General features: G+C 64.7%; 2 protein-coding genes and 1 long non-coding RNA gene across 3 annotated transcripts; 2 read left to right on the top strand and 1 right to left on the bottom strand.

Moving 5' to 3' along the window:
• PIM1 (Pim-1 proto-oncogene, serine/threonine kinase) lies at positions 1–3,616 on the bottom strand. Its single transcript, XM_062013630.1, has 6 exons — positions 3,364–3,616; positions 3,168–3,274; positions 3,025–3,075; positions 2,413–2,779; positions 1,634–1,810; positions 1–1,361 (listed from the first exon to the last, which is right to left on the bottom strand). The coding sequence occupies exons 1-6, from the start codon at positions 3,443–3,445 to the stop codon at positions 1,204–1,206; spliced, it is 942 nt and encodes a 313-aa protein (XP_061869614.1). The 5' UTR covers positions 3,446–3,616; the 3' UTR covers positions 1–1,203.
• Positions 3,617–4,231: 615 nt separating this feature from the next.
• On the top strand, positions 4,232–6,803 carry LOC133627545 (uncharacterized). Its single transcript, XR_009820270.1, has 2 exons — positions 4,232–5,025; positions 6,050–6,803. It is a non-coding gene; the product is annotated as an uncharacterized LOC133627545 (long non-coding RNA).
• A 3,765-nt stretch (positions 6,804–10,568) lies between these two features.
• On the top strand, positions 10,569–15,050 carry LOC133627522 (collagen alpha-1(I) chain-like). Its single transcript, XM_062013277.1, has 3 exons — positions 10,569–10,573; positions 12,700–13,745; positions 14,212–15,050. Exons 1-2 carry the CDS (start codon positions 10,569–10,571, stop codon positions 13,724–13,726), a joined length of 1,032 nt encoding a protein of 343 aa, XP_061869261.1. The 3' UTR covers positions 13,727–13,745; positions 14,212–15,050.
• The last annotated feature ends 8,672 nt before the right edge of the window (positions 15,051–23,722 follow it).

The following is a 23,722-nucleotide window of genomic DNA, read 5'->3' as shown; positions in this document are numbered from 1 at the left end:
TTTTCAGTTTTTATTTATTTATTAAAACCGCATTAAAAAAATAAGATTTGTGGATTCCCTGTAACAACATCAGCTGTGAGCAAAGGGCCCGGCGGGCACACGGACACACCACACAGCCCAGGCCTCTCCCCTCCCCAGCCCCAACCAAGACACCCGTGGAGAACACCAAAACTCATCCGAAAACTGAGATTTGCATGTGGTGAGGAAACAACAGCCAGCAGCAGTAGGTGCAGAGGCAGCTGGGGAGCGAGGCAGCCGCTCCACACCTCCAGCACACGCCCAACACCACGGGCCTGGGGATGGACACGGGACACACACAGAGGGGAGACCCGCACGGAGACCTGGGGGATGAGCAGGATGAGCAAGGTGTGGGTCCAAACCCCACGTGGGTCATAAATAAATAAATAACTTACCCTACTGGCTAGAACTGCCTTTAAAAAACAAAGACACGTGGATGGAAATAAATTAACAGCTGGGGGGGAGGGGGGAAAGAAAAAACACAGAGAGAAAAGGTAAAATGGCACCACTATGAACAACTGTCATCGAACTCGGCTGCTCTACAACTTTGTACATATTTACAGCTCTGTTGGTTTGCATTGTTTGTGCATTCGTGAGGGCACAGGGAAGCAAAAGAAACCCAGACAATCCACGTGAGCTGGAGGCACGGGAGGCAGCGGCACCTGGCTCCCAAACATCTCCTGCCCTGTTTGCTTTTGGAAAAGGAATTATACACCCAGGCGAGTCTTGGGAAAGCAGCAGCGCAGGACAATTCAAGTAGTTCCTCCAGCACAGCCCAGGTCACACCTGAAGGCACTCAGCATGAGAAGAGACAAGAGACGCGGCTCAGCTGCAGCAACCGCCCCCTTCCCCCCAGGCAGTTCTCCCCTTGAAGCTTTTCTCCAGTAAGGTCTCTGATCCTCTCGCCGTCCTGATTGCAGCAGGTCAAGAAGACGTTTGGGAGCCTCCGAAACCAGAACCAAAGCCATAAAAAATAACTTACTGGCAAAACATCAAATGAGAGACGGGGTCATTCAGATGGAGTCCAGGACAGCTGGCTTGGCTGGCAGCCACCAGCACTTGGAAGACCAGGTCTGCAGCGCAGCTCCAGGAGAGATGTGCGTGTTCCTGTCTGCTCAGGGCGACGGCCAAGGGGAAGACTTCTGCTTTTCTTCTCTTCCAGTGGCCAGGAGACACGTGGAGCTGTTACTTCCCAGGCTCCTGGATCAGACTGTGCAGGTGGATCTCTGCTGTCTCCTGGGGCAGGTGGACATCTTGCAGCCAAGGATGGTTGAAAATGTCTTCCAAAGCCGGTCTGTCCGTGGGGCGCATGGACAAGCAGCACCTGATGAGGTGCTGGCACTCTGGGGAGAGAGCCCAGAAAGCGCTGGTCAGCCAGAAGGCTCCTGTGCACCCCGTCCCACCGTCTGCAGCGCCCAGGCCTCCCTGGCTGTGCTCAGAGCTGCACTCACACCTCCCCATCCACTATCCGCTCTGGAGGAGGGCAGAGTGGCAGGACACGCATCCCCTCCTCCAGCTGACCACGGCAGCTCAGGCTCCTCCAGAGCTGCTCACGTACCCAGGAGCCATCTCCCAAAACCCGTTACGCCCCGCTGCCGCCCGGCCGGGTACCCACCTAGAGAGATGCGCTGCCGGAAGAAGAGCTGTCCCCGGATGATGTCCTCGTCCTGCTCGAAGGGGACGTCCCCGCACACCATGTCGTAGAGCAGGATGCCCAGGGACCAGACGGTGGCGGAGTGGCCGTGGTAGCGGTGGTAGCGGATCCACTCTGGGGGGCTGTACACGCGCGTTCCTGCGGGACACGGGCAGAGCTCACCCCGCGTCCTCAGCCCCGGGCAGGGGACACACACACACACACACGCTCGGCGTGACCTGCCACCCCCACAGCAGCACGTGACTCTTGTTTACAAACTTTGGGTTGTAAAAAGCAGGCGGCGGTGCCGGAAGAGGGCAGCACGGGCCCGGGGATGGCCCGACCGTTACACGCAACAAACCACCAGCCCCTGCGAGGGAGGGGCAAAAACCACGCCTTTCCCCTGCCTCGGTCACACGGAGAAAAAGGCAAGGCAAACAAGGAGAATGGAGCAGCCAGAACCCTTCCGTGCCTGCAAACCAAACCGGCCAGCACACGGGTTTTACAACCCCCGCCTTTGCTTACCCCCAGGGGTGTTTGTTTTGGTCGGGCCGGCTCCCCCCGCCAGCCCCAGCCCGGGGCAGGGTGGGTGGTGCAGGCTGTCGGCAGGGCCAGGAGCCGGCTCCCGTTTCACAACATCCGCCCCGTGCCAAAAAACAACTTGGCAGCCGCTCGAATAATTAATTCCACCCTCCCCCACCAGCAAACGGGGGCAGCCGGGGTGCCCGGCAGCGGCGGCGTCCCCCCAGCCGCGGGCTCACCGTCAAATTCGGTGTAGACCGTGTCCTTGAGGAAGGTGCCGGAGCCGAAGTCGATGAGCTTGAGCTCCCCGGTGGAAAGGTCGATGATGATGTTCTCGTCCTTGATGTCTCGGTGCAGGACGCCGCAGCTGTTGCAGTGCCGCACGGCCTCCAGCACCTGGCGGAAAAGCCCCCGCGCCAGCTCCTCCGACAGCGGCCCCCTCTCCGTGATGAAGTCGAAGAGGTCCTGCGACACCTCCGGACGCTCCAGCACCAGCAGGAAACCGTCAGGCAGCTCAAACCAGTCCAGGAGGTGGATGATGCCGTGGAAGCTGGAGCCCACCTTGTTCATCAGGACGATCTCCAATGGCACGCGGGTGCCGTTGGGCTGCAGAGGGACCACGCTGCCGTCAGCAGGACCGATGCTGCGCCACGAGTCTGGTACCCCCTGCCCAGGGATGCGCCGGTGCCCCCTGCCCGGCCCCGCTGGTGATGCGCATCCCCCGTGCCCAGGGGATGCTCCCGCGGCCCCCCTGCCCGACCCCCCCCGGCGCTGGACATCCCCCCAGCCCAGGGGATTCTCTGCCTCCCCCCGCGGTGTCCCGGTTTCTCCCGGTGGCCCCGGTCACTCACCAGCTCGCCCCACTCGGAGATGCGCTCCCGAGCCACGTGTTTGATGGCCACCTGCAAGCCAAGGGGAGCGGCGGGCTGAGCACGCTGCCCGCGCCGCCGCAGCCCCGCTCCGCCGCCGCCCCGCCACCGGCCCCGCCACTTACCGGGGTGCTGTCGGAGAGGCGGACCCCCGAGTACACCGAGCCGTAGCCGCCGCTGCCCAGCAGCTGGCCCACCCGGTACAGGCTCTCCAGCGGCTCCCGCTCCTTCCCTGCGGGCGAGACCCGGCCGTTAGCGCTCCGCCCGGGGCCCCAACCGCCTCCCCCCGCCCCAACCGGGCCGGGACCGCGTTCCCCTTACCGGGCTGGAGTTTAGCGGCGTGGAGCTCCCCCCCGGTCCCGGAACGGAGATGGGCCAACGAGTTAATTTTCGAGAGCAGCATCCCGGCTCCCTCGCCCGATTCCGGAGCCGGTCCCGGCGCCTCCCCGGCCCGACCGGACCCCGCTGGCTCGGTTCCGGCTGCCGGGCTGCCGAGCTCGGGCGGGGGAGCCCGGCGAGGCGGCGGCGGGCGCCTGACGGCCGCTGAGCGAGGAGGCGGCGGCCGCGGCGCGGCGCGGCTGCTCGGCGCGGTGCCGGGCTCCCGTGTGGCGGGGCGGCCCCCAGCCGGGCCCGGGCGGAGCGGCGGCCGGGGGCGGGCCCGGGGGGTGGCTCTGCGGCTCCGGGCCCGGCCGCCCCGAGCCCCCGCAGCCAATGGCGGCCCGAGCACGGCCGGGGGCGGCGGCGGCGGGGCGCGCCGTGGCGGGAAGGAAAAGGCGCCAAAGGTGCCGCCGAGCGGGGGGAGATGCGGGGAGATGGGGGTGTCAGCACGGGGGCGGCTGAGCGGGGCCATGGGGGTGTCAGCACGGGGGCGGCTGAGCGGGGCCATGGGGGTGTCAGCACGGGGAGCAGCTGAGCTGGGGGGGAGATGCGGGGAAGTGGGGGTCCCAGCACGGGGAGCTGATGGGGGTCCCAGCACGGGGAGCGGCTGAGCAGGGGGGACATGCGGGGAAGTGGGGGTCCCAGCACGGGGAGCTGATGGGGGTCTCAGCACGGGGAGTGGATGGGGGTCCCAGCACGGGGAGCGGATGGGGGTCCCAGCACGGGGAGCGGCTGAGCAGGGGGGACATGCGGGGAAGTGGGGGTCCCAGCACGGGGAGCGGCTGAGCAGGGGGGACATGCGGTGAAGTGGGGGTCCCAGCACCGGGAGCGGCTGAGCAGGGGGGACATGCGGTGAAGTGGGGGTCCCAGCACGGGGAGCGGCTGCGCGGGGCGCGGAGCCGCAGCCACCGCCTGCCCACCCGGCCGATCCGTGCCCGGCGTCCCCCGGGAGTGCCGCGTGCCCCGGTTACCGCAGCGAGTTCTCGCACGGTGCCCCATTGTTCCGTGAGCGCGCGTACGGCCGCACAGCGCGGGTGGGACGCAGCCCACCCACCCCACCCACAGCACAGGGACTAGGGCGACAGGTCCCAGCCCGGGACCGGGCTCTCCCCTGGCCGCAGCGTCCCCGCGGCAACACATCCCCATGAAAAGCCTCATTTTTTAGGTTGGCTTGTCCCTCACTACTTTTTCCTGCGATCTCACACCGTTCCGCTGGGGCTGGGCATCCCCCAGCCCGCCCGCTCAGCCTGTGCTGCCCCCTCTCCATCGCTGCCTGAGCCTGTCCCGTTCCCAGTACAAGTGTCGGTTCCACTCGGAGACTCTTTTGTCTTTTTTTTTCCCCCCTTTATTTTCTGTTGTTCCCCAGAAGTCGCTGCCTGAGATGCTTTCCTGAGTTCCAGAGATAAATAATGCACAGGAGCGAGGGCTCTGATTACTCACTCCAGCAGCATTTAGAGCAAAGAGCTCCAGCCACTGGGAGCTGAATTCTTCCAGACGAAGCCCATCTGGGTTCCCGTGCCCCAGGAGCCGGAGGAGTTCCCAGCATCCCACACATACTTGTGGGATGAATTGCTTGAAATCGAATGGGTTTTACTGGAAATGCTGGTGAGCTCTCGGCTGCTTTAGGATTTTGTTTTCAGTACCGTGTGTTGCTCAGCCACAAGCCCAGAGCAGCCCCAGGTGAGGGACAGAGCTGAGCCTCAGCCTGCGAGGTCTCACCGCTGCTGCAGCCCCTTGGGTGTACCCAGAAGGCAGGGAATGAGACGACTCAAAACCCTAAAGCGTTGGGGTTTTACCCAGAAAGTGCCGTTTTTTACTCAGGGTAAACCGTGGAGGGTCTGACACAGTGGCCTCCATCCCTCTGTTGACGTTGGAAGGTGTTGTTTGGGGTGGAGGACGGCGCGGGCAGCGCTTCGCTCCCGTCTCGTTCCCACCCCACGCCTGGGCACATTTGGGATGACTGGTTCTGCCGGTCCGTGCTCAGCCATGGGACCAGGTGACTCAGCATCTGGCCCCAAACTCGTTCTCAAATTCTTTAGCAGAGTGATGAAAGGTATGAAGGGGCTGCCCTGGAAACGCAGGTCCTTTATTGACAAACAAAGCTCACCCTGGGGAGTGGCAGGGCTTTCCTGGGGGCTGCCTTCCCCTGACCTCCTTGGGAGGTGCAGCCTTCTACCCCTGCACAAACCTGCTAATTAGCATCCAAAGGAGCAAGAGTGTCTTGCAACCTGGATGATCCAAGGCCAAATCATCCTCCTGCGTAAACTGCCCCAGCTGCTAATTTCCCTGGGGGGACCGAGTCAGCAGCCAACTCTTCCTGCAGCTCAGAGGGGTTACATCCCCTCTGGGGTAGGGGAATCCTGGCTGTGTGGAGCAGGATGCAACCCCATAGTCACCTTTTTCCAGAGGAACCCACCCAGCTGCATCCCTGTTCCCCTTCAAACCAGGGCTGGGAGACAACTTTTCTTCCCCAAACGCATCCCACATGCTCACCTCTCCCCCTGCCAGCCCAGGTGAGGCCATTGGCGTGTGTCAGACGTTCAAAGTAACATAAAACAAACCCCATCCTGCTTCCTGCCCAATTTGCACTCAGAGGAGGGATCACTTCTTCCCAACCCTCTTCCTCCAGGACGAAAGCTGCCCAGGGTGCCTGGTGCAGGACAGCAGCACATCCCTCAGCTCCTGCCCCAACCAGGCAGCAGCATCTCTGACCCAGGCTTTTCACCCCAAATCTTGATGTGAGCCCCCAGAGAACAGTTTGTGGCTCGGAGGAGACTGTGCAGAGCTGGCAAGGAAGGAAAACCTCAGAAGGGCCACACCTGGGGAGAAGCGGGACGTGGCACACGGAGCTGGTGGCAGGTCTGGGGGAGAGAAGCTCCCAGCAGACATCAAAAGATCAGTTCTGAGCCCTGCAATCAATCCCAGCAGCTTTGGGGCTCTTCAGCAGCATTCCAGTCTAACCGGGGCTGCCTTGCATGATAATCAGGCTTAATTACTGCTTTATCACTCGATTGCTGTGCTGGGCCCTTGGAGCTGCAGCGGGGCTTTGGCAGGTTACTTTTTGTATTTCCTCCCCCTGCCTTCCCCAGCAGCACAATTAACAAACAAGTGAAAACAGGGAGGGCCTGGGCAACACCCAGGAGGGAGAGAGGGGCAATTTGCTGCCCAGGAGCCGCTGGGATGAGAGTGGGGGGAAACCTGCAGCCCCTGGAGCCTCAAAACTGAGGTTTCCACCGCTGTCCTGCAGATGAACCAGCAAGGTCAATGCCAAGCCAGGGGCACAACCCCACGTCAGCCCCCTGAGCAGCAGCTTCCCAGGGGACATGAGCATCCCTGGAGGAGGGAGGGGAGGGTTGCTGGCCCATTAAAGCCGTGACACACAGGCTGTGGTTTTCCTGGCACGAGCTTTGAGTCATTGCGTGACCTTGGCTGCGTCTGCCCCCGGCTCCCTCCGCTCGGGCTCAGTCGCCTGCAGAACCGGCTGGCCCAGGGCGTGGGGCCAAGCGGCGGCACAGAGCTGCCAGGCCCCGGGGAAAGAGCAAAGATGCTGCCGGCTCCGGGCAGGGAGCGAGGCTGGTCTGCACCAGGAGACGGGCCGGGACACCCCAACACACCGTCACCCGCCTGGGGCAGCGCCAAGGGGGGCTGAGGGCTGTCTGCTGACCCAGAGGTGCAATAAAACACGTGTGTGCTTCCCAGCAGCACCTGCACGGGCAGCTCTGGGCATCACCCTGCTGATGTGGCCGGTGCTGGGGGCTGTGGAGATGCCTGGGCTCTCCCAAAGCCATGGGTTGGGACCGTGGGTGCCACAGGGTGCTGGGTGGCTGCTGCTTCTCCTTCCCATCCTCCCAAAGATCTGCCAGGACCCAGCCGAGACCCCCAAGGCTTGAACCTCACGTCTCCCCCTGGGGCTGGAGTCAAGACAGAGAGGAGAAAGCTCCTCCTGCAGCATCCCGAAAGCCCTGAGCCAGCACCCAGCCCTGAGCCTTTGGGTGCCCATCCGCCGTGCTCGGGAGGGCGATGGGTCCCATCCTGCTCCCGGCCAGGAGCAGACGCAGGGACAGCGACACTGTTCCCGGAGGTGTGTGCAGGGGCCGATGTGCTGCGTGAATGCAGCCGCGCGGGGGGGCCGGGGGGGCCGCGGGGAGCTGCAAAGGAGCCACATACTTGGGATTCCTTCATCTGGGTGGGCTCCTTCTCCCCAGACTCTCAGGATGTGGGAAATGGAAGATGAAAGAGCTGCATTTCCAGCCTCTCGGGTTACAATGTCTAAAGCAGAAAAGGGTGGTTGGGGGTGGAGGGGGGAAGGAGGAGGGAGGGGGGAGTGGGATGCTACAGGGAAACCTGGGTTGGGAAGTGGCCTGCGAGGCTGGGGCAGGGAAGGGGCGGCTGGGGCCGAGCCACTCATGTTTCACATCACGTCAGGGCTCAGGAATTTCCTCTGCTCTGGGGGTGCCTCACAGAGAAAAAGGGGGAGGCTTTAAGGTTAGCTGGGGAGGAATAATAGCCAAGAGGCAAGGGATTAGAAGTGTTACCCAGGGGCTGCTGTTTGCAGGCAAAGCCCTTTGCGGAGTGGAGGGGCAAGGGGGCTGCATGGGGGTGACTGGGGGGACCCTGGCCCGGGCATCACCCGCACTCTGACCCTGGCACTCGCCCCCAGCCCCTGCCTGCTTTCCTCCCTGCACAGACGCTCCCCTGCACGTGGGGCATGTCCTGGGGTGCCCGGCCTGGCTTCCCCGCTCTGCCCTCCCGTGGCCCCAGGAGCTTTCCCACCCTCCTTGTCCCCAGACACCCAGATCATCCCTGTGCACAGGCAGGGAAATCTGCTTCTCCCACATGCTTGTGCCACCTGTGGGGTGCCTGGGAGAGGGGCAGGAGGGGGCAGCCAGACCCACGGGGATGTGCCAGGCAGGGGGTTTGTACCTGCACCTCCTGACAAGGGACAGTCCCAAAACACTTCCTTTTCCTTTTCTCCTTTATCACTCCTTTGATTGATTCAAGGTCAAGGTGTGGAGGAGCTGGGGTCTCCATCTCTGCTAGGACAGCTGGGAAGGGGCTGTCTCAGGGTGGGAGTGCAGCCCCCAGGCTGGGCCAAGGGCTGCTGCAGGGTGCAGACACAGGGTACCGTGTGCTGACAGGCTGCTCCCCCTGATTTAGCCCAGGGAAACTGAGGCAAAGAGGGGCCACGGAGCCCCTGAAGAGCTGGAGGGGCAGATGGGCTTATTCTGCCCCCAAAAAGGGGATGAAAGGGTTTGCAAGATGTGGATGGGTTCAGCCCAAGAGCTGCCTAGAGGAGGCTGAGCCTGCACCAGGTGAGACCTCTGACTGTGCCTGGGCACTGAGGGCTGGCAGCAGCACGGGTTTCCCTCTGCAAAGCATCTGCACGGAAAAAGCACCTTGCAAAGGTTATTAAAACGAATTTGGTGGCTGATGGTGGGTCGGAGGGTGCTGGGCTCTCCTCTCCCCCCTCCACCCTGCCCAGCCCTGCCTGTTCCCAGGTACATTCCTGGCATTGCTCCCGCGGGAGTGCAGGGGGGTGCTGACCCCCTGAGCCTGGGAAAAATGTCAGTCTGCGTGCGGGAAAGGAGGTGCAAATAGCGTGGGGTGAGGAGGTCAGCTGGGAAATCCCTTTCATCTTCCCCGGGGCCTCGAGCCGCCGCAGCCGGGGCTCGGCAGAGGGTTCGTCTGCGGCTGCTGCAGGGGAGGCTCCGGGGAAGCCGCTTCCAGGCTGCAGGAGGCTGAGCTGCCACGTGGGGCCAGCGCTGCGGAGATGGGATGGACAGGTCACAGCGCCAGCCCGGGACAGCCGATGGGCAATTAGGTTTGGCCTTTATCCCTTTGCACAGCTCAGCGGGATGCTGGGACCCCCCACACCCTGGGGCAGGAGGGAAGGGACAGCGTGCCTACACACTGAGGTTCCTGCCCCAGCATCACCCTGAGGGGCTCTGCCTGCTGGAGGGAGCCAGGACAGGACCCCCCAGCCCAGAAAAATCCTGCTAGGAGCCCAGGCCCTGGGAAAACAATCCTGCCTGGAGGAGATGGGGGAACTCAGGAGATGTGGGATCATCCCTCCTCTGCCACAGACCCCCTCGCTTGCCTTTGATCTGATCCCTCCTTTATCCTACCTGAACTGTAATAAACCTTCCCCCACAACTTGAACCCCGACATCTCCCTCCTGGCAGCCCCTGGGGAGCTCGGGGCCGCCGTCTCCCGCCCGTGTTGGTCAAAGGAGGAGCCGCAGCACAGCCCGAGCCGGAGCCAGGAACGGGGCTGTGGCTCCAGCTGCTGCCTGGGCTGGGAGCCCCTTGTCCCGCCGTGCCCAGGCCCCCGCGACCCCCGCGCCCGGGGCCTGCTGCGCCGTGGCACTCGGCCTCTCCCCGGCTGCACCACGGGGCAAAGGCTCCTCCTGCCTCTGCAAAGCAGATGGTGAAACAAGGACTAACGAGATCAGAGATTCATCTGCACTTTGCTTCCAAATCACATAATCATCTCATTATTCTCAGTATCAAGGTGGAGCAGGCTCCAGGCTCCAGGGGCTGCTCCTTCCCTGGCTGCTTTGCGGGGCAGGGTGGTGGCAGGGGGTCGGATCCTGCCCTGGCACTGCTCTGGGGCCGTTATTTGGTGGAACTGCCGGGTGCCCCGGGGCTGTGCGCAGTGGGAGGTGGTGGGAGAGGGCTCAGGCACCAGCCCCCCATCACAGCCCCAGGTCAACCCCACGTGTGCAGGGGCAGCCCAGCGGGAAACAGAACCCCCAGCACCTCCCCTGAGCAGACCCAGCCAGCGACTCCCAGTTCCCAGCAGTGAGAGGCAGGGAGCTGGAACTGGGAGCACCCCACAGAGCGGCTGCTGGGGAGAGGAAACGGGGGAATCTCAGGTCTCGGGGGCCGCGTGTGGCCCCGAATTCCCGCGGCGCGGCGTCCCGGCCGTTGTGGGCACCGCGGGGCTGGGTGACCCCACACTTCCTTCCTTTCCTGGAAGCCGCTGGCTCCGGCCCTGCTGCTGCTCCGATAACCGGCGGCTTTCACCACCCTGCCACGGCCCACACAGCCCCGAGGGCAGCTGCTGCTCCCCTGCCCCGAGGAGGTGGAGGCACAGCCCCCAGCCCCAGCCGCTTGCAAGAGCAGGGATGTGTTTCCCTGCCAGGTGTAATGAAGTGAGTCAGGTCTCAGCCTCATTTCCCCATCATCCAGACACCTCAGTTGCAAAGGTTGTGCTGGAAACTCCCCTTTGAAGGTACTTAGAGCAGAGGCATGAGGAGAAAAGGGCTCTTTCATCTCCTTGGCAGCACCCAAGGAAGTGCTGGTGGGTCCTGTGGGGTGAGCCCTGGGGCTGTGCTTGTGGCCAGGGGAACACTGGTCCCGTTGTCCCGGGGGGTGTGTGTGGGGCATCAGCACAAGCTGCGGGACAGGAGGGGTTGGGGATGCTTTGGTCTCCCCCGTGCCTGAAGCACTGAAGCTGGTGGCTCTTGTTTGCTCTGAGGGGCTGAGCAGTCCTCACCTGCCTTGGAAAGCAGGGGCAGGGGAACTGGCAGGCAGGGTGCTGCCCAGGGCAGGCAGCGTGAGGGCTGGGCACGTACCGGCCCCATCCCTGCGTGGTGGCAGGTCCCTGCATGCCGGGGCAGGGAGGGATGTACAGGGCAGGGCAGCTCGGCCAAAGGGGAAACTGAGGCAGCAACAGGGCTGCCATGACCTGCCTGCACCCTCTGGGAAGGGGATCCAGCAGCACTACCTGCTCCCTGCCTGGTGCTGGCAGCTCTTGGGGTGCTCAGTGCTGATGTGGCATTACAGGGTTCAGCCCTGGACTTGGAGGCATCCCCCAAACCCCGCTGGGACTCGCTCTGCTGTCTGCAGCCCTGCCCTGTGCAGGGCCCAAGGCATGCCCAGGGGATCAGCACTGCCCAAGACACCCAGCCTGGGCTCAGCAGCAAGGCCAGGGCGCCGGGTCCTCGCTGCCAGGCGGCTGCAGGGCTGAGCTCGGCTCCTTCACCTTATCCAGGCTGTGAGAGGAGGAAGTTTGCAGGGTGGATTCCAGCAGGCAGGTAAACAGCAGCCAGATGGGACGCAGATACCCGCCTGGAGACACCCTCAGAGCCAGGTTTGCACAGCCCAGACGCCTGTTTGCTCTGGGGAGGGCTTTTCCCTCCCGGACGTCACCAGCAGCGCCGGGACGTCACCCCAGCAGCAGCATCCCCGGGCTCCTCGTCACCCTCCCGGCCACGGGCCAGCAGCTGGGCTGCAGGTGCTGCCGTGGCACAGGGGGGCTGGGAAGTTGCTCTGCTCCCTGTGCCCCTGAGCCAGGGACTGTGGCCTCATCTCCCACAGACAGGAATCAGCAAGGTGCTGACGTGCTCGGGGAGCCTCGGGTGTGGGGCAGTGCAGGAGGCACCAGCCTGGCCCTGCTTTGGCTGGGGGGCTGCTGCTGGTACCTCAGGTGGTGAAGCTGGCTGTGCAGAGCCTGGCTGCTGGCAGCAGATGCCAGGCGTGCCCTGGCACACGTGCAGCCCTCACCCAGCCCTGGGCTGCAGCGCTGGCAGGCTGCTCCCAGCGCTGGTTGCGAGATCTGCTCTTGGCTCATCCGGCTCACCCTTCTCCCACTGCACCCAGGAAGCCTGAACCACGCTCCGGGGGAAACTGAGGCACGGGACTGATGCAGAGACACGGAGGGGAGCTGCCAGGGGAGGCCGTGGGCAGCTGGGGAGGGCTGAGCCTGGCACCAGGGCTGCCTGCACCCAGCTTGGACCCAAAGCCCTGGATCTGTCAGCATCTCCCGTCCCGTGGATGCTGCTGGGACGTTTCTTCTCCCACATCTCTCTCTTCCCCCACCCGGCAGCTCCAGCCCTGAGGTGGGACGGCTCCAGGGTGCAGCACCCACCACAGCATCACCCCCCTTTCTCTGCACGTTGTGGGGTGACTGTGCAGAGCCCAGAGGGTTCCTCGCTGCAGGAGCACCCCGGGACGCTGCTGCCCTTCCCTGCAGGGCACGGGGAGGGGGGAGACGCGGGGTCGGGACCTGGGAGCGTTTGTTTACTGTGTCGGGAAGAGCCGTAAATTCGCCCGGTTTAATTGAAAGCCGGTGCTGTGGGTTTGGCTTCATCCACCCTCCTCCTCCTCGTCTATTAGATAACGTCTCACTGAAACCACTTTGCAAACTCACGGCATTCCTGCGTGCTGAGCACCGGCTGCAAGGGCTGCTCCCCCGCACTCATCCTGCCGCGGTCCTGGCTGCGAAGGGCTGTCTGCAACAGGAGAGAGCTGAGACGTCACCTGGATGGGGCTGAAGCGGGCTGCGGGGGGCAGGGGGCAGCACCCCGAGGGTCCCCAGGAGCCGAGCCCAAGGGCTGCAGCCCATAAAGACACGGGGAACTGTTTCGGCTGGGGAGAAAACGTCACCCTGGGCCAGGACCCCCCGAGGGGACCCTGCTGCCCCGCACCCGGCCCCCCGGACCGGCACCCGCTCGGGGGGAGGTGGGCTGTGCCGGGGGGCCGGGCCGAGGGCAGGGCTGCCGGGGGCTGCCGGGGCCGGGGGTGCCGTCGGGCCGCTGCTGACCCGCGAGGAACGCGGTGAGTCACGGCACAGGCATCCCCGCGGCTGCAGCCCGGGCTTCGGGGTGAGCCCGCTGTGCACCGTGCCAGGACACCCCCCGAGCGGCCCCGAGGCAGATGCAGCCCCCGGCCGGGCTCTGAGGGCAGCCGAGGTGCCGGTGCTGCCCCCGCGACCATCACCGCGGCGTCTGGGCACGGGACGGGGTGGGCAGGGCACGGTCCCCGGCTCTGGGGACGCCAGACGTGAACTCAGCCTGTGGGATGACGTGAGGCTGGGAGGTCACCCAGGGCCAGCAGCACATCCCAGCCCCGCTGCGGGCTCAGCCCGCTCCGTCCCCCCGGGCGGGGAGGGAAGGGGGCAGCCGCTCCCGCAGGCAGCTCCCGCTGCAGCCCTGCCCCTGGGGAAGCTGCTGTTCTCAGCTTTATCAGCTCACCACAGCTTCGTGCTGCAGAGAAGACAGAGAGGTTTTTCCCAGCAGTGCCTTATCGAGGCGCTGAGCCCCGGGTGCTGCTCTGCCTCGGGTCATGCTGCAGAATTAGAGGGAAATGGCTTTTGGGGCAAGAAATGCAAATTCCTGGAAGATTATCTGAGCAGGGCAGCTGCCCCCAGCACAGGCTGCTGGGAGGTGCAGTGGGGCCAGGACCCTGCTGGGAGCCAGCACAGAGTCCCAGGAGGGGACAAAGCCCAGAGCATCCTCCACAGACCAGCAGCCAGAGCCCTCCTGGCTGTGCCCTCGCAGCCTCCACGGCTGGATGTGGCCTGACCAGGCTACATTTCCCCAGGTGCCTCAGCCCTGGGCTGCTCTGGGGCACTGGGAGGGCGCTGGGAGGATGCTGGCTGCAGGTGGGAACGGCTGCAGGGAGGAGCTGCATCGCTGAGCGAGGGACCAGCGCCAGACGCTTCCTCGAGAGCAGCCACAGCCTTTGCACAGCACCGTGCACGGGGTCACTGACGGGCCAAGCACGGCCCAGCGGGAACCTGATGCCACCTCCTGCCTGTGCCCAGCACCAGGAGGTGACAGGGAAGGGGGCAGCTGGGCAGTGATGCTGAGCTGATGAGGGACAGGCAGTTCCCTCCCCGAGCTGGAGCTCACATCCCCTGCTCTGGGCATCTCCAGCTCTGAGGTGTCACACCAAGAGCCACCTCATCATCATCACCCTGTCCCTCCTGTCCTCTGCCTCTGCTCAGCTCCAGGAGGAGCAGAGACCTGATGCTCTTGTGACACCTAATGGTGGTTTCTGTTCCCAGACCTGGCAGCCTCAGCCTCCCACAGAGCCAGAGGGATGCTCTGGTCCCCAGCCCAGGCTGGTGCTGCTGGGGCTGGATGGACCTGCCCAAGGGGCTGGAGACGGAGAGAGATGGAGAGATCGTTCCTGGGAAAGACAATGCCAGAAGCTGCTTTGCCCCCACCCCTCTTTCTTATGGGAACACAGGCTGTGACTGTGCTGGTCACTCATTCCCCTCCTCCCAGGGACTTCTGGACCTGCTGGTCCCTCCAGACTGAGGAGTGCTGCAGAGCTGAGAACCACCAGGCAAGATGCACAGACAGGAGAAACTGACTCTCCAATCCTCCCCTCACATGAAGGGAAAGGCAGGAGCCTGCCCACAACCACAGCACCAGACATCAGAGAATCCACAGCAAAGCACCACAGAGCAGCCCTGGCTCCCCAGGTCCTGCTGCTGGAGGAACACCCTGATAAACCAGCCCTGTCCCCAGGGTGCAGGATGTGGCCCCTCACACCACAGCACCCAAACCTCAGCCCAGGGCTCACTGCAGCACCCATGGGGGAAATTGGAGTGACCCCAAATCCAGCCCTGAAGGGGTCAAACCCTTTGAATTCCCAGAGCCCCAGGACACAGCCCTGGCTCTGATCCCTGTCTGATGGCAGCCCAGAGCACAGGACCCTCAGCCCCCAGAGCCACGAGGCTGACAGAGGCCTCAGGCTCCTTCCCCTGACAGCAGAGCAGGATCCTGCCGTTGGGCTCTGCTCAGATCCAGCCCAGGGACGGGCAACCCCGAGGGGTCCCTCGGGCCCTGCTGCCAGCAGGGGCCAGGCTGGGTGCAGGGGCTGTGGGGGATGGGGCAGGGGATGGGTTTCCAGGAATTGAGCTCCCAGCCCACACACCACAGTCCCCACTACTTCTGTTCTGGGGAAGGGAGGTGACAGGGGACACAGCCCAGGCAGCGCTGCGGGAGGGAAACTGAGGCACAAAGCAGGGGCCTCTGGGCAGTGTCCCCCCAGCTCTCCCAGGGAAACAGGGGGCTCGGGAGACAGCCAAGCCCAGGAGCTGACCCTGGAGCTGGCAAAGCATCCTCAGGGCTGGATCAGGCTCCAGGAGCTGCAGCCCCACGCTGCCCCCCCATTCCCACCCACCTCCAGGCTCTTTTCCCTTCCTGAAGTGGCTCTTTGCAGCGTGGCTGGCAAAGGGGGGCACAGGCTTTAAGTGTATTTGATGGCTAATTCCTCATTACTTTAATGCATTTGCAAGCTGGGATAATTGATGGATGTTTAACAGGATGCGTTTCCGACACTGGGCTGCAGAAATGGACTCCCAGCACCCCCCAGCGCTGCTGCTTCCCAGCCAGCTCCTTTGTTTCGATTGATCCTCGTCCTTCCCATCACTGGCTGCTCATTAATAATCCCCAAAGCAGCTGCTGCTCCCCCCTCCAGCTCCTGCTGGCCTCAGCAGCTCGACCTGTGCTGCAGGCAGCGTTCACAGGGGCTGGAGCAGATCTGGGCAGTGGCCCAGGTCTCTTATCACAAGCAACACCTTTCTTTGCCCCCTCAAAGCGTGGTCAAAGCTGAGCAAGAGCAGGGCAAGGGCAGGTCTGAGGGGTCACCCAGGCTGGAGGGACACAAGCTGCACTGCAGGGAGGGGAGAGGAGGGGGGATGTGGAGTGAAGTGGGGCAGGCAGCCAGTGCCCTGGGCTGAGCCCAAGGGAGAGGTGGCTCTTTGGGGCCGGTATCAGCCCAGGCCAGGCCTGGGGCTGAGCCTCCCTCTGCCCACCACAGGTTTATCTGCAGCTCCCTCTGCTCAGGAAGGGCAGCCCAGGGGGGTTATCGGCCCTGCCCGTCCCCAGCGAGGCTCCGTTGCCCCTGGTGAGGGGTCTCTGTGTGCCGGGGGTCTGGGGGGCAGCCAGGGCTCTCCCAGCCCGTGCTGCAGCAGAGCCCTTGGCAGGACTGTGCAGACAAGGCTCCTTCCTCAGCTGGTGCCACTGGGGTAGGGGTCTGGGCCCCCACATCCAGGAGGCACTGGGAGTGTCCCAAGGGGCTGTTTCCCCAGCATGCTGAGCTCTTCCCACTCTCCATCCTGCTGCAGCCCACACTGAGTTGCTTCCCCCACAACGCTCCCACCTGCAGCCCCATCCCTCACCACTCACCCCCCCAAAGCTGGATTTGGGGCTCCCACTTCCCCCCTTTCCCCAGCAGACCTCAGGCCCTGCCCAGCCCTTGCTCACACCCTCGCTTCTGCTTTCCAGTTCCCCCCTGAGCTGCAGCCAGACCTGCAGCCTCCTCAGCAGCTTTGCTGCTCCCATCCCCTTGTCACACCCAGCCATGCACCTCGCTGCCTCCCTCCTTATGCCACTTACCACAAGCTGCCCCTGCTCTGCAGCATCCCTGCTCCTTCCAGCCCTTTTCCTCCCCAGGCTGAAGCAGAAGAGCCTTGGCACAGGACACGAGCAGCCACAGGCTCAGTTTGAGGTGCTAAGGGTTTATAGAGCCCCAGGTGGGTGAGGGGCACTGGCTGCAATTCAGACCAGCTGAGGAGATGGGATGGGACAGGACTGACAGACCCACAGCTGGGCTGGAGGTGGTGGGGCTGCAGGGTGGGAACAGGGGCCTGCAGGACACATCCTTACCCCAGGGGGCTCTTGGGGGGTCCAGGGGCCACGTCCCAGTGCAAAGAGCCTGACAGAGCCCACGCTGCCAGGCTGTGCCAGGCTTGGGGCCTCAGCTCAGGAAGGTCTGGTGGGACAGAAGAGCCCAGGAGCCATGTCCATCCTCCTCCACAGCATTAACACAGCCCCTGGCAGTTAACCAGGGGAGGGATGAGCTCAGTGGGCAGAGCTGGATGAGACCCTTTTTGCTGCAAAGGAGGTGCTGAGCAGGAGAGATGGGGGGGATAACTGTGACTGGGGGCTGTCACCATTCCCACAAGGCACATCCCAGGGCAGATGCCCAAAGCAGGCTCCAGCCCCAGAGATGCCCCACGAGCACCCAGGGCTGGCACCTGCCCATGTGGGGCATCTCCAAGCCAGGACCAGACCTCACACGGGCAAACCTGGGGGGTCCTGCCCAGCTGCCAGCACAGCTCCACTCCCCCCCTGAGCTGCAGAGCTGCTCTTCAATCATGGCAGGAAAGCTGGTAAAAGCCTCGGTGCCTTCAAGCATGAAGCACAAAGCACTCCCCATCCCCTCTGAGCCTCTTCCCCCAGTGCCAGGCTCACGGCGTGAAACCTTTCACATCCCCCCTGGATTCACATCCCCCCTGGCTGCTCCTGCTGCCGGCTCAGAGCAGCCCCCCCTCAGGGCACGAGCCCGAATCGCTCCCTGCCTTTATCAGTGACAAATAAATGAAGCAAGAAAGGAGGAAAAGCGAGGCTGCAGTTGCCTTTCTCACCTCTGCGGTGGCAGGTGGGGGAGGATGGGAGCCCAAAGCCTCCCTCTTGCCCCATCCCCAGCGTTCACCCCCAAGGGTGCTGAAGGGTTTGGTGCCAACAAGAAGGGCTCAGGGAGGCATTTTGTGACAAGGGCCTGCAGATGTTTGATGGGGATGTGGAAATGTCCCCACTGTTCATGGCTGGAGCAGCCTCAGGCAGAGCTGGAACCCACCGGGCAGCGAGGAGCTGGATCCCGCCTGGGCCACACGGGGGTGTGGCTGGAGGCTCCCCGGTGCTCCTCAGCATCATTTCATTGTGGGACAGTCCCGGGTGGCACAGTGACCCCACAGCTTCCCGCAGCAGTGAGGACAAGCCCAGGCAGATGCTTCCCTGCCCCAAACCCTCCCGTGGCGGCCGGGACAGAGCCCGTTCCCCTCTCCCCACTGCACACGGAATCTCGCCAACTGCAACAATTTAAGGCGTCAGTTTCTTCCCCCTGGAGCCGGCCCCGGTCTGGGCAGGGTCTGGGCAGAGTCTGGGCTGGGTCTGGGCTGGGTCTGAGCAGAGTCTGAGCTGGGTCTGAGCTGGGTCTGAGCAGAGTCTGAGCTGGGTCTGAGCTGGGTCTGGGCTGGGTCTGAGCAGGGTCTGGGCTGGGTCTGAGCAGAGTCTGGGTTGGGTCTGGGCTGGGTCTGAGCAGAGTCTGGGCTGGGTCTGAGCTGGGTCTGAGCAGAGTCTGGGCTGGGTCTGAGCTGAGTCTGGGCTGGGTCTGAGCTGAGTCTGGGCTGGGTCTGAGCTGGGTCTGAGCAGAGTGTGGGCTGGGTCTGAGCAGAGTCTGAGCTGGGTCTGAGCTGGCTCTGAGCAGAGTCTGGGCTGGGTCTGAGCAGAGTCTGGGCTGGGTCTGAGCAGTCTGAGCTGGGTCTGAGCAGAGTCTGGGCTGGGTCTGAGCAGAGTCTGGGCTGGGTCTGAGCAGGGTCTGGGCTGGGTCTGAGCTCGCTGCCGCTGTGCTGGAGGTGCCCGGGCAGGACGCTGCTGCCCAGCTGCTTCTCTCCTTGCAGGGGCTGCCCAGCGCCCGGCCGTGCCCGTCCCAGCCTCGCTGCATTCGCTGCTCTTTGTCACGGCGCTTTGCTCCGCGGGGTTTCACCTTCTCCTGCCTCCTGCCCGTTCCCCTCAACGCTCCCTCTTGTCCATCCTCCGGCTCTGCCTCGGCTCCTGGCACCTCCCGTCCCCGCACCCCGCTGCTCACGTTTAGGGGGGGATCAGCCCTTTGGGCTCCATCCCCGCGCCCCGCAGCCCCCGCAGCCCCCCGCACCCCCCAGCCCTGGCCGTGCCGAGCTCGGGGACATCGCCGCCAGCAGCAGGTTTGGCGCTGGGTTTTGGGGGATGGGGGGGGGGACGCAGCCCACCGTGTCCCCCCGATCCCAGCCCCGGGGCCGGCGGGGGCGGCTGCGCGCCGCAGCATCATCTCCCCCCGCAGCCGGGGCTGGCGGAGCGGGGGGCTGGGCGCCCGCGGTGGTTCCATGTGGAGCGGCCCCGACCTGCTGACAACGCCAGAGCTATTTTTAAAAAGCAGCCACTCAGCGAAATCCGCGTCCGCTGCCCGTCCTGCGCCCGCAGAGCCCGTCCCGCGGAGCCGGCGCGTCCCGCAGCCTGCACCGCGCAGCCAGCCCCGCGCACGCCTCAGCCCCTGCCCCGCACCCGCACAGCCCCCTCCCGAGGCTCCCCGGGCTGCCCAACCCCCCCGGGGCGATGCGGGAGTCACAACCGGCGCTGTTCACAGCGCCCCGGGGCTGCCGGTGCGGTGGGGAGGGGGCACCCCACAGCTTCCCCCGCTGGGGGTCCCCAAAGCATCGCCCTGCCCAGCACAGGGCCCTTCTTTCTCCCAGGGTGATGCCCAGCGCGGTGCTGGCTGTGGGGCAGGATGGCAGCAGGACCACCCTTGCACAGGGGCTCTCCCACTCGTGCTCCTCCCTGCTCACGCCGTGGGTCAGCAGCAGCCTGTGTCCATCCACACCCTGGGTTGTCTTCTCCATGCCAAGCTGGTTGGCAGCAGGGAGGGATGAGGTCAGAGGGGGGGTTGGCATTTGCAGAAGAAGAGCTGGATCTGCTCTAGATTCCCAGGGCAAGAAAGTTGCCCCAAGCCCCCCACCCCCAGCACCAAACTAAGGTTCACCTCGAGGGGCCAGTGGGACCCCAATGCTGCTGCCTCTCAGCCCCTTCCCAGCACAAAACACTCGGGGTGGGGCTGATTCCCAGTTCTGGGGAGATTGGGGGCTCTGCCCCAGCCTCATCCAGCAGAGGTTGTGCTCCCCAGCCCCACCTGCTCCCCCCAAGGCAGCTGCCCAGGAGCCCTCCTTCCCTTTTATTGCCACGATGTGAATTAATACCCATTTCCTGAAGCTTTTATGGTTTCCTCCCAAATGGCTCCTCCATCAGGGGGATATTGGGTTACAGCAAACACCAGCAGCCAGCAGTGAGCCCGGGTTCTGCCCATCCTCAGTGCCTTCGGGCACCATCAGCCTCCAGCCCCACTCCCCCTGCCCTCTCCCTTCCCCTGAGCCAGATGGATGCTCTCAGCAGCAAATGACCCCGTTGGGATGGTGGGAAACACTCAAGGACCCCCTTGGACATCTGCAGAGGAGGAGTGGGACTGGCTCAGCCCCTGGGATGTGGGGATTTGAGGGTGGCCCCCAGTTTTGGGGCATTTTCGGGGTGCCTGGCAGAGCTGCTGGGGCTCCTGTGTGCGTCTTGCTCTGAGCACACACACACTGCTCGGGCTGGTTACTGTAGAAACGAAATTAGCACGGGGAGGGAATGCAATCCCAGAGCTAATTAAGGTAATTACAGCTTCACACCAGCTGCTCACGAGGTCCAAGGACCTTCTGTAACTTGTGGAGGGGATCAGCCACTCGGGGAGACTTTGAACTCCAGCTCCTGGGGACCACATGGCTTGGGTGGCACTTGGGCTGTGTCCAGGCTGAGGGGGGATGCACAGCCCCAGATGTGTTGGCCCCGCTGCAGCAGTGGGGGCCAGGCCAGGTTTGGGGTCTTAGGTGGGTTTGGGGTCACTGGGGAGCTGCTTTGGAGAGGGTTTGGTGCTGGGGGCTGGTGGGAGGTGCTCCCTGAGCCCAGGGCAGCGCTGGGGGAGTGGAACTGAAGCCGTGTCGGGGTGTCCCTCAGTCCCACCAAGCCCAAGGGCACAGGAGGGTGCAGGGAGACAGCAGGACCCGGGGCTGGTGCCTGCCAGGGGTGTTTAGGAGGGGACACGTGGCCTCCAGCATCTGCCCAGGGCTGGGGGATGAACCCCCCGACACCAGCTGGGCTGGCTGGGGTCAGCCCCGGGATCGGGGTGCAGGAGCATCCCCAGGGCTCCTGCCAGACACTAAATGTTCCTCCAGAGCAGAGCTGGTGCCTTCCCACACAACACGTGTCTTGGAGCCGATTCCCGGCACCGGCCCCGGGCAGCAGCAGCCAGGGGAATGCGGCCAAACGTGTTTGTGTGGCGGCTGAAGCTGCGGCTGGGGGGCTCTGGGGGCTCGGGGGGGCTCTGGAAGTCTTGGGGAGGGTCTCTGGAAGGCTCGGGGGGTGCTGGAGGGTTCTAGGGGGCTCTGGGAGGCTCTGGGGGGCTCTGGAAGGCACTGGAGGGGTCTGGAAGTCTCTGGAAGGCTCTGGGGGGCTCTGGAAGGCACTGGAAGGTTCTGGGGGGCTCAGGAAGTCTCTGGGGGGCTCTGGAAGGCACTGGAAGGTTCTGGGGGGGCTCTGGAAGGCTCTGGAAGGCTCTGGGGGACTCTGGAAGGCACTGGAAGGTTCTGGGGGGCTCTGGAAGGTTCTGGAAGGTTCTGGGGGGCTCTGGAAGGCTCTGGGAGGCTCTGGAAGGCACTGGAAGGTTCTGGGGGGCTCTAGAAGGCTCTGGGGGGCTCTGGAAGGTTCTGGAGGGCACTGGAAGGTTCTGGGGGGGCTCTGGAAGGCTCTGGAAGGCTCTGGGGGACTCTGGAAGGCACTGGAAGGTTCTGGGGGGCTCTGGAAGGCTCTGGGGGGCTCTGGAAGGCACTGAAGGGTTCTGGAGGGCTCTGGAAGGCACTGGAGAGCTCTGGGGGGCTCTGGAAGGCTCTAGGGGGCTCTGGAAGGCTCTGGAAGGCTCTGGAGGGCTCTGGAAGGCTCTGGGGGGGCTCTGGAAGGCATTGGAGGGCTCTGGGGGGCTCTGGAAGGCATGGGACGGTTCTGGGGGGCTCTGGAAGGCACTGGAGGGCTCTGGGTGGCTCTGGAAGGCTCTGGGGGGCTCTGCTGCCGGGCCCCAGCGCTGGGAGGCTCCGGGCTGGGCACAGAGCTGCCGTGGGAGCCCGCAGTGCTTCGCTGCTCAGCAGCACACTCGTTCCCCAGCGTGGGCACGGGCTGGGCAGGGGGCAGGTGAGTCCAGCGCCGGGCGTGGGGAGCGGCAGCCAAGGGTGTCCCCATCCTCCCCCTGCCGCTGCGTTCCCTGGCTGCTGGAGTCGGATGGAGGAAAAGAAAGGCTCACAGAAATCGCTCTCTCCCGGCTTGTCCCCGTTTGCCCTGTGCCTTGGCAGCGCTGCCGAGGTGGGATGGGACTGGGACGTGGCGGGAGCCAGGAGGGAGGGACGGTGGGAGGCGGCTCCCCTGGGATCCTCATCCCCAACAGGGTGATGGGACGGAACTGGGACCCCTCTCTTGCACCAACCCCCCTCCTGCAGCCCGTTCCCTGCTGCCCCGGGGGAAGCTGGCTGCGATGGAGCTGCCTGAGGAGCACGGGCGTGAGAACGGCCCCGGCTCGGTGCAGGGATCAGAGGCAGGAGCGTGGCCCCGGGCGATGGAGAGGTGGGAGGGAAGGGGGCAGATCTCCGAGCTGGTCCCCAGAGCTCATCCCCCAGCCTGAGCAGTGCTGTGGGAGGCGAGAGGCAGCCCTGGGGCTGGAGCTGACGGAGGGGGCTGGATGCAAGGCAGCAGGATGCTGGTGCGAAGGGATCGGCTGTGGGAGGCTGGTTCTGCTGCAGGGGGATGGAGCTGCTGCAAAAGGGCCGGCTCTGCTGCAGAGGGATGTATCTGAGGCAGATGGATGTGACAGTGACACGAGTGCAGGGTTTGTGCGCCCCCACCCCCCGGCCCCAGCATGGGGCTGAGCCCATCACCTCTCTTTGTCCCCCCCACGCACAGCCTCGCCCGTGCCTCAGTTTCCCCGCACAGCCGAGGGGCTGAGGCTGCCCCGGCCCCACTTCCCCGCGCTCCTGTCGGTCCGTGCGCTGCCTCCGGCATCGGGCTGGGCGCGGGGGCTCCGACCTCCGCCCGCAGCAGGCGGGAAGGGCCGGAGGAGCTCCCACCCCCCCCGGGTTATTTATAACCACTTCCAAGTGCCGGTGTGCGGCGGCAGCTCCTGGCGATATTTTTAGCCCGCTGCAGGGAACCACGGCGGCGAGAGCCCGGGGGAGGGAGGGAGGGAGGGAGAGGTGCTGCAGCCTGAAGCTGTGCCAGCATCCCTGCCCTGGACTCACCACGCTCCCGTTTCCCGGGAGCAGCCCCCCCCGGGCTGGCTGCAGGGTCACGCCTGGCCCTGGCACCGTGCCCGCTGGCACCCCGGCGACCCCCCGCCCCGAACAGCGGGCAGGGGGCTGCACCCGGCCTGGGGCACCCCCCGAGCCGCGGCCGCGGGCACAGGGGCCGCGGGGGCTGCAGCCGCCCGCTGCAGACACGGAGCCGCGGAGAGACTGCGCTGTCTGCATCGCTAATGGGCTGCGGGAATGAGGCGCTGCGGGGGCTGCGGGAACGGCATCCCCGGCGCCCCGCCGCCCGCGGGGCTGCTCCGCACCCCGACACACGCCTGAGCCCGCGCACTCCCACGCACGCGTGTGCCGGGAAGGAGCACCCATCCTGACCCGCACCCATCCTGACCCCGCACCCATCCTGACCCGCACCCATCCTGACCCGCACCCATCCTGACCCCGCACCCATCCTGACCCGCACCCATCCTGAACCTGCACCCATCCTGACCCGCACCCATCCTGACCCGCACCCATCCTGACCCCGCACCCATCCTGACCCGCACCCATCCTGAACCTGCACCCATCCTGACCCGCACCCATCCTGAACCTGCACCCATCCTGACCCGCACCCATCCTCACCCACACCCATCCTGACCCGCACCCATCC

This window comes from Colius striatus, chromosome 22 (genome assembly GCF_028858725.1).
Source record: "Colius striatus isolate bColStr4 chromosome 22, bColStr4.1.hap1, whole genome shotgun sequence".
In the NCBI taxonomy this organism is placed as follows: Eukaryota; Metazoa; Chordata; class Aves; order Coliiformes; family Coliidae; genus Colius; species Colius striatus.
Note: the sequence above shows the minus strand (reverse complement) of the source record. Positions and strands in the feature narration are given on the sequence as shown.